This window comes from Lithobates pipiens, unplaced genomic scaffold (genome assembly GCF_037356315.1).
Source record: "Lithobates pipiens isolate NorthernLeopardFrog02 unplaced genomic scaffold, aLitPip1_a1.2 Scaffold_22, whole genome shotgun sequence".
NCBI classification, from domain to species: domain Eukaryota; kingdom Metazoa; phylum Chordata; class Amphibia; order Anura; family Ranidae; genus Lithobates; species Lithobates pipiens.
In genome coordinates this window covers 325,219,542-325,229,660 of record NW_027507784.1, presented here as the reverse complement: position 1 = coordinate 325,229,660, position 10,119 = coordinate 325,219,542, and the positions used below count along the sequence as shown (strand labels likewise).

Sequence of the window (10,119 nt, the reverse complement as noted above, 5' to 3'; positions counted from 1 at the left end):
AATAAAAGTAACATAGGCACAGAATATTTTAAAGCGGGAGTCCACCGGGACTCCGCGTTTTTTTTTTTTTTTTAAAGCCAGCAGCTACAAATACTGCAGCTGCTGACTTTTAAAATAGTGACACTTACCTGTCCAGCGCGCCCGCGATGTCGGCACCCGAAGCCGATCGCTAGGTCGTCTGTCGGGTCCTGCCGCCGCCATCTTGGGTATGGGAATCAGGAAATGGAGCCTTTTGGCTTCATTTCCCGGTTCCCTACTGCGCATGCGCGAGCCGCACGGCGCAATCCCGACGGTCCCCGCTGCCTCTGGGAACTGTGTGTTTCCCAGCAGGCAGCGGGGCACTTGCGCAAAGGGGCGGGCAGTTGCGGAAAGGGGCGTAATCTACGCCCCTTTCCGCAGACAGCTATCCCGAAAGTGGGTGCAGTTACCTGGATTATCCAGGTAACTGCACCCCCCTCCCCCCTGAAAGGTGCCAATTGTGGCGCCGGAGGGGGGGGATTCCGATGAGCGGAGGTCCATTTTAGGGTGGACCTCCGCTTTAAGTAATATTGCTTTTTAAATGGTCTGGATACTTATAAAACAATACATAACGATACTGCAGGTTTTGTGAAACCTCCTGCATACCTCTGTTAATTCCTAACAAAGCCTTCTTTGTTCTGCTATAAACCTTAGCCTAGGTGCAGGTGGTTGCGGGTGCCGGACAGCATGTAAATTGCACCTGTTCCTGGACCTGAAACCACCTGTACCCAGATCGCACTACCCTTTTGTGGCACGCTGGGCTGCCATTCATTCAGAATGGCACCCCCACACATCAACGATAGAGAACGTGAGCGGCAAAATTTCTGCATTGGCATTTTTACCAGCATAGTTGAGGTATCTGACAATGACAGGATGGCTGGCCAATGTGATGGGCACGCTCGATAGTGCAGGGGATGCGAAGGCCTAATTGTTCAGGGAGGACTTTAGTGCAGAGGTCTGTAAGCTGGGCATTGGAGACTGACTCTGGCAGACTTATAATGCACAGATTATTTCTTTGTGAGCGATTCTCCAAGTCATCAAATTTTTCCCAGATATCTCTGTTAGAGGTTAATATGCGTGCTAGCGAAGCTGAGGTGGCTGTGACCTCATCCTCTAATTAAGAAATCTGCTCCTCTGTGATAGAGATCCTCTGAGCTCCAGACGCAAGCTCAATGTGAAGCTGCTTCAGTCCCCTCTGTACCACAGCATCCACTGTGGCTGCTTGAGTAGGGGCAATGAGGGAGACAACAGCCTACCAGTAGGGGAGGCAGGATCAATTTCTGCTGGTCCTGGTGCCACTGGAGACTGCAGTGTCTCTGATGTGTGTGGAGCGGTCGTCATATTGGCTGTATCCGCCGCCATGTCTCCCATTGGTTGCAGCATGGAGGAGCCCGAACGGGAATGGGATCGCTCTACAAAGCGGTCCATGGGGCTCCCACTAGGCAGCCCAGACAGCAGGGGAGTTACCCAAAATCTTTGGCAGGCTTTATATGCCGAATATAAAGCGTAGCTGGCTCTGCTCACCTACTTCTTATGTGGTGCGGGATTCAGACGGACTCTAATTCTTTAGCTATTATCCCCTGTGTAGGTCCCTATAGCAGGCACCTGGTCACTTTTGTTGTTTTCCTTGTAAGCTGCTCTATGCTCATGAAACTCAAAAAAGGTTCTGGCATGATTTTTTAAATTGCACCCCACCAAAATGCATGGTACTGTGGTACCATGCGATTTAGTGGGTGAAAATGTACACACATTTACTAGATTTGTGGGGGTGGCCATTAAGAATTAATGGCACCCTGTGCACATCTGCAAAAAGCAGCGCATTTACATGTTCTGTGGGAGAATGTATAATTTAACATGCTTCACCGCACCTGGTGTGAACAGGCCCAACAATGTTGTTTGTAGGGCAGAGTTAAGTGGTCTATAGGTTGTAAATCCCCCCCCCCCATCCCAATTGTTAGTACAAATCCCCCTTGTAAAATCTCACCTCCTAGCACAAATCCTAGCTCCTAGCACAAATACCCCCTTTTCTATTACCCCCTCCTAGCACACATCCTAACTCTTAGCACAAGCCCCTCACAGCACAAATCACCCCCTCCTAGCACATCTTTCTCATCACTACAAGAGTTATGATACCAGCAGAGAGGAGGAGGAGGAGAATTGGGAGGAGGTGTGGGCTGTGCTGTTCCTCTCACCAGCTCCTCCCCCTTCTGTCTGTATACAGGGGGTGACACAAAACTCTCAAATCAGACATGACAGGGTTTGATTACTGCCCACACTCACAATTTCTGCTGCCGTGACCTGAGAAAGCTAGAGAGGAGATAGAGTTAAGAAATCAAGCTCTGTACAGTCCAATCTGAGAGCATTCTGTTAACTCCTGTGTACAGAGAGGAGGGAGAGAGCTAGTGGCGTTTCATCCACGTGTGCAGGGTGTTTAGGGGGGCCCACTGTTACCCTCACTGCACACATGCATGTTTGTTCCTTGATCGGGACAATGATCGGTGCGGCAGGGGACAGTTGCGAGCACTGATCTCCCTACATGGCCTTTCAGAGAGCCGCTTCACCTCCTCTCCCTCCTGCGGCTGTCAGCTGAAATGCCATAGAGGGAGATCGGTGCTCGCAACTGTCCCTCTGCCACACCGATCATCCCACCGATGTCAGCCACGTCCTTTTCCTCCAGCCCCATATTCTTTGATCCCGTGTCCTTCTCCTCTGCCCCCCCTCATTCCCCCCTCCCTCCTCTCCTGGCAGCTGCGGGGGATGTCAGGATGGAGAGCAGAGGAAGGGGCTGGTAAATATGTAATTTACCGGCTCCTTCCTTTTCCGAATTGGACATGCTACCGAATGCTCTCTATGTCCTGTAATAACTGAGCAGAGTAAACTGTGTGTTACTCTGCTTCAGTTTATGAATGAACAGGAGCCTCTGTGTTCTGTCCATTCATCTTCAATGCAGAGAAAGGGACTGGAAAATCTCTGTCCTCAGCCTCTTTACCTGTCTCAAAGGGGAGATGTCAGGGGTCTACTCCTACTACTACTACTACTACTACTAATACTACTACTACTACTCCCCGCCCGCCCTACTGACACTGTCCACAGTCCCAACCCCCTCACCCCAAAAAGCATTGTGAAAAAAACAAAAAAAACAAAAGAACAAATTAAATTGTAAAAAAAATACATAAAAATGAAAAAACAATTGACACCATCCACTGCCCTACTGACACAGTCCACTGCCCCATAACCCCCACTCCCACCCCTTCCCCATCAGCACTGTGAAAAAAAATTGTAATAAACAATGGATAATAAAATAATAAAAACAAAAAACTGCTGACACCATCTACTGCCCTACTGTCACTGTCCACCTCCCCCCCCCCCCCCCCCCCATATCATTGTAAAACAAAAAAAATACAAAAATAAATTGTGAAAAATAATACAAATAACAAAATTCGGACACTGTCCATTGTTCTACTGACACCACCCAGTGGCCCCAAAAAAAGCGAAAAAAAAAAAATTCCACTGTCCTACTGACACCATCCTGCACATACTACCCAACACCATACATGCTACACTCCTCTCCTGCACATTCTACCCACCTCCATACACTCCACACTCCTCTGCTGCACATTCTACCCACCTAAATACACTTCATACTCCTCTCTTGCACATACTACCAACCTCCATACACTCAGCACTCCTCTCCTGCATATACTACCCACATCCATACTCTCTTCACTCCTCTCCTGTACATAATACCAACCTCCATACACTCCATACTCATATTCTGCACATACTACCCACCTCTATACACTTAGCACTCCTCTCCTGCACATACTACCCACCACCATACACTCCATACTCCTCTTCTGCACATACTACCGACCACCATACACTGCTCACTCCTTTCCTACACATACTACACCCCTCCATACACTCCGCACCCCTCTCCTGCACATGGTACCCACCTCCATACACTCCACACCCCTCTCCTGCACATACTACCCACCACTTTACACTCTGCACTATTTAACATTACTTAAATAATGCAGAATGTGGTAATCTCAGACTCTATTAAATCACACCCATTTAAGCCACGCCCAATATTTCATGCAATTAAAGCCATGCACACACTTTGCCACGGCGCACTGAGCGCACCGCATTTTATTTTATTCGATGCCTGGAGTCCACTTTTTATCTTGCACATGGGCCCACTCATTTCATGATACGCCCCTGGAGAGAACACAGCCTGCACCTCTTCTCCTGCACCTCTTCACAGCTCTCTCCTCCTCTCTGCTCTTCTCACTACTTCTGTTGTCAACCCGGAAAGCTGCTTTGAACTTGCTTAAAGCTTCACAAATACTTTGCAAACGCTTGCAATTTAGACTGCTGTCATACAAGCTGTAGCCGTGTGTACAATGCCTCACTGTCCAGCAATTTTTTAAAAAAAGTATCAGTTTTGCTCTTTGAGGAACTTTTCTCCAACTTTAAAAAAAAAAAAAAAGCTTTGTTATTGTTGTATATTGTGAATGTTGTTCAGACAGTTTCAGTTAGTTACTATATATACTGTATCAGGAGATTAGAAGTTTAGTGAAGTTTTAAGTAAGGATGAATGTGATGTACTAGTTTTGTCCCTGAAGGTTTCTCTTTGTTCTCAGCTCTGAGCAGATTATAAAACACTGCCCTTTCTTAGCTTTTTATTTGTAAGATCTATAGCCGCACATATTGCTACATGGGTAAGAGATGTTATATTTCTAATATTATATACTCACTAAGAGTCTGAGTATTGGGTTGTATTCTCTTTGCTGGCTTATCAGTCGGCCCATATTGGCAGCAGGAATTTCCTCCTACTGTAGACGGGGGTTAATAAAGCATATAGATGAATTCTGAAGTACTTTTGAATGACATTGTTCAAGTCACCGAATTTACTGAGAATTTTTGTACAAATGTTTATGTCAAAATCTACTAGTTTATGGCCAGCTTTAGGCTTGTTGAAAGAGATCCTGATATACATGTGCATTAATTACAAGTTAGCATTGTGCAATACACTTGTATTAATAGTGTGGTGAGCAGCACTGTAAAACAAGGAAGCAACATAAAAAGAAATAACAAGAAATATATTTTGATCTGTTCGGAGTATAGTGCATAAAATAACTGCCAATGTAAAGATCAGAGATTTTGTTCTTTACTTTCACAGATTACATTTGCATTTGTTAACAATATTATTTTAATCTTAATTTTGGGTGGAGCACCGAGTTTCTCTTTTTATTTGTTATTTAAATTGTCACATTATATCGGAAGTGTACACCTGTGGAGTTTATTCCTAGACACTTACTGGAAAAAGAGATTTTGATCTTTACATTCATATTTCGTCACAAACTATAGCACATAATAATTTTCTTATTTTTTCAGTATTTTTTTTTTCTTCAAGTATTTTATTAAAGATTATCAGAAAACATTGAATGTAATGAGTAAAGTGAAATATTTTACATCGTAACATTAACCACTTCCCGCCTGCCATGTGCAGAATAACGTCCGGGATTTGTTTTTATTATCCTGACTGGGCATCATATGACTTCTAGCAGGATAACATGTCGGCGCGCGCCCTGGGGGGGGCTCATCGTGGCGATGCAGTGCGGTGTGTCAGTCTGACACCCCGCATCTCCGATCGTGATAAGAAGCCTCTGTCAGAGGCTTCTTACCACGTGATCAGCTGTGACCAATCACAGCTGATAATTGCGTGAACTAGGAAGTGCCGGCAAACCACATTCCTCGGTTCGCGCTGACAGGGAGAGCCGATCGGCGGCTCTCCCTGTCAGAGGGGGGGTCTGTGCTGATAATCAGCACAGACCCTTCAAATGTAACAATCACCTGTCAATCAGTGCCCAGAAGTGCCCCAACAATAAAGTGTGCCAGTGCCCACCACAGTGCCAATAACTGTCCACCACAGTGCCAATCACTGCCCAGCAGTAACACCTGTCAGTACATATCAGTACCTAATCATCAATGCTGCCAATCAGTGCCGCCTGTCAGTGCCAATCAGTGCCGCCTGTCAGTGCCCATCAGTGCCTCCTATTGGTGCCCATCAGTGCTGCATATCATTGCCGCCTATCAGTGCCCATCAGTTCTACATATCAGTGCCAACTCATCAGTGCCCATCAGTGCCCGTTAGTGAAGGGGAAAACAACATTTTATGAAAAACAAAAAAAAAACTTTTTTAGCAAAAAATAAAAACAGCAGAGGTGATCAAATACCAACAAACGAAAGCTCTATTTGTGGGATGAAAATGATAAAAATTTAGTTTGAATGACAATTGCGCGGTCATGCTACACTGTACTCAAAGTGTGACAGTGCTGAAAGCTGAAAATTGTTCTGGGCAGGAAGGGGTATAAGTGCCCGGTATTGAAGTGGTTAAAATAATCTTATTACAGGTATAGTATAGCTCTATTCCCATATAACATCATATAATTGTTTAGTTAAGAATTAAATTAAGACAGATTAATGCAGTTAATTAATCTTTATCTATCTAAACAAGAATCTACCATATTATATATATATATATATATATATATATTTATATATAATATACACACACACACACACACACACACACACACACATTTATGTAGAGTTGCCTTTATGTACAGTATTTTTATGTTTTTGTCTTTTATTTTGCACCTGTAAGTGTATTAAACTGTGTATTTAGATTTTCTTGAGCAGTTGCAGTGAGTTTGCATTTATAGGTGAAAATTATTTTGTTACCTTTTTATCCAATTATATTATTATTTTCTATAAATAAATGTTAATTTTTTTTGTGCAACACTGTGTTTTTATACTTTTTTTGTTCACTGCTTAACACTACATGCATGAATTCACTGAGGGTTCAGTTACACTATGCACTATGAGAATATGTTTTAAAACATTTTGCTACAATTTTTTTTGTATAATACTTTTCTCTGTGTGTTGCACATGTTTTCAATGTTTGAATTGCCCATAAAGCTCTAAGCTAAAGTAGGTCTACCTCATATAAGGACTGGTGAGCTGTAGTAAATTACATTTTTGTTGTAGGGGCCCCCGAAGGGTGGCGCTCAAGAGCTGAAATTCTTCGTTCGTGTTTGTGACATGATAATTGTGTAACGTTAGTATGCAAGACAAGATCTTGGCACATGTCCTTTTGACAAAAATCAGACACTCGGTTGGCCAACAATCGTACCGTCTGTACGAGGCTTAACATTACACCTTCAATTGTATATTTAAGACCAAAAATTAGCAAGGTCATTGTTAGGGGTTAATTATTTTACTTCTGAGAGACTAAAGCCCGGTACACATGATGAGATTATCGGACTAATAATCGTTCATTTTTTTTTATGCTTGTCTCATATCGAAAATGAAGAGGTTACTCAACTTACGAAAAGTCTCTCAGGACAGAATACAACTTCAGAAGTGTTGTAATGTGTTGAATTGTTTTGTAATGTATTCTTTTATTTCCGAGCATATGTAGTCTTGCTCTTTTGATTTTTTCGGTAATAATTAAACGAAAATCAGATGGTGAGTTCACTTAAGATACAAATTTACTAGCCTGTACCTTCAGGTTTTGTCATCCAAAAAGTTGAAATAGGCTGTCAAAAGCACTATATTAATGATCAGATAATTGGCTGAACATTCATCGTACAATTTTTTTTTTTTACAGATCTTCTTACTGTGTGTGTGAGCCTTTAGGCAGGCCACAGATAATATGCTGTACCCTGCACCAGTTGCAGGAAAGAAGATCGCTAGATTCCCCCATCAACACTGAGGGTGCCAATGAGGGAATCCCTCCCAAGCAGCTATTGTGTTCTGCCAACAGCAGGGGGGGGGGAGGGGGCACGGGAAGCCATGTCTGAGAGTAAAACCAATCATTGCACTAGCAGCTATAGCCACTAGCAATAACCGCATGCTAAAAATCCAATATGCTGGTTGGACCAATTTATGCTGATGGATTGACTTGGGTACAATCAGACTGCCCTCAGATGGATTGATTGAAAGTCAGAAACAGCCAGGCGATCAGCAATTTCAGTTTTAGTAAATCAACCCGAGTGGCTGGTAAAAGACAATGATTTGTTATTATACTATACTAAACTTATATAACTTACTTAACAGAAATTATGTTTTTTTTTTTTATCTTTGCTTTGTTTTACATTTGGATAATTTCTGGATAAAGAATATTTGTACATTATACATATTAGACCCTGTATATATTTAGATTTAAACGACTTCATTGCTAGTGTATACAACTTGTATTTTTTTTTTAACTCTGCTGTTTTCTGAAAAAATGTATTTAGTTTTTGTGTGGAAATGTGTCCATATCCCATGGAAAACACATCTACTCTAGATGTGCACATTTTGCCATTTTACATTAAAACTGACCGCAAATTGTTAATATTCAGCACTGTCTACTTTTTTTTCATCTATTTAATTGGAATGATGATGAACACAGTTATCATTTCAGTGATATGTTTGGATCTCCATTTGCACACCCCGATGTATTTATTTCTCTGCAACTTGTCTGTTGTTGATATTTCTTTTACAACTGTTACCATTCCAAAACTCCTCTACATCTTACTATCTGGAAATAATTCAGTGCCATTTACACAATGCTTTATCCAAATGTATTTTATGTTGCTAGCGGACAGTGCTGAGGCTATTGTTCTATTTATAATGGCGTATGACCGATATGTAGCAATTTGTCACCCTTTACACTATCATCGTATACTTAAAAAGAAAATCTGCATATTACTAATAACAGCAATCTGGATTGGTGGGAATATAAATTCATCTTTAATTACAAGTTCATTCTTAAGAATAATTTTCTGTTCTTCCGTTACCATTCACCAGTTTTTCTGTGATGCTAAAGCTCTCATCAACATTTCCTGTGGTGGTACCGATATGTATTACATTGTCATGTATGCAGTGTATTTAGTATTTGGGCTCTGCCCAGTTCTGTGCAACTTGATGTCCTATGTACAAATTTTCAAGGTCATACAAAATATTAAATCTAGGGATAGCAGAAGTAAAGTCTTCTCCACCTGTTCATCCCACCTTATTGTTTTGGCACTCTTTTATGGATCTTGTGTTTCTGTATACCTGACCCCACCATCAGATAGCTATGACTTACTTGAACAGATCTTAACCATGTTCTATACCACAGTAGTCCCCATGTTGAACCCTCTCGTATACAGTCTACGAAACAAAGAAATAAGGAATTCTTTGAGGAAACTTGTGTCGTAACACTCACAAGTATTGATGAGGTTTGGATTTTCCATTACCATGGACTTGCATCTAACTTTGCATTGTCAACATTTGAGAACCTGAAGAACCTATATGGGAATTTAGCAGAAAAAAATATTTGCAACCATAATGCACTGCCTAAACCTTGAACTGGGCAATAAGGGTCTTAAAATTGGCAATAAGGGGTCTTTGGATATGCCAGCCTCCTCATTATAAAAAGGCAAACTCACAGCATCAATGATGAGAATTTGCTGCTGATAAAGGGCAATGGGAGAAACTAGCATAGGGATTGTAGGCACTAGAAATGTAAACCCTTACTGAGTGTGGTGTAGGTAACAAAATGCTGTGTGTTTTGGAGATTTGAGGGATGGGGGAAGGGTCTTTACCTTTTTTTTCCTTTGTTTGTTACGTCTTAATGCTGCTGATGTCCTGTAGCCTCTTTACAGTCTGATCCCATCCACGTTTATTACACTGATAATAGGCTGCATGTGTTTTTTTTTTTCTTTGCAGAGCATATTTTCCTAACTATTGCTGGCTGGAATTGCACAGGCTTTGAATGGTATTGTGGTGGCTATCTCTGATGTAGCGGCCTGCATTTTTTTCTTCTATTTTCAGTCAACGAGCAAGAGAAGAAGAAGAAGAAGACTTTGTGGGACATTTTTATTTTTTATTTTTTAATAAAGGATTTGTCCCAAGCCGTGTCATGTGATTTTTACAATTTTCACACTTTTTTTGTGAAATGGTAGGGGAACATTTCCGATAAGCCCCCCACCCGCAGTCCCCCCACAACCACTGGGCAAGGGTTGTGGGGATGAGGCCCTTGTCCCAATCAACATGGGGACAAGG

General features: G+C 42.0%; 1 protein-coding gene across 1 annotated transcript; it reads left to right on the top strand.

The window, feature by feature from the left end:
* The first annotated feature begins 8,355 nt into the window (after window positions 1–8,355).
* LOC143925544 (olfactory receptor 1M1-like) lies at window positions 8,356–9,273 on the top strand. Its single transcript, XM_077450024.1, has one exon. It carries the CDS (start codon window positions 8,356–8,358, stop codon window positions 9,271–9,273), a length of 918 nt encoding a protein of 305 aa, XP_077306150.1.
* Window positions 9,274–10,119: the final 846 nt, after the last annotated feature.

Bases quoted from the DNA above. Each gene is read 5' to 3' on its own strand.
- LOC143925544 (XM_077450024.1), top strand. From the start codon at position 8,356: ATGGAAAACACATCTACTCTAGATGTGCACATTTTGCCATTTTACATT.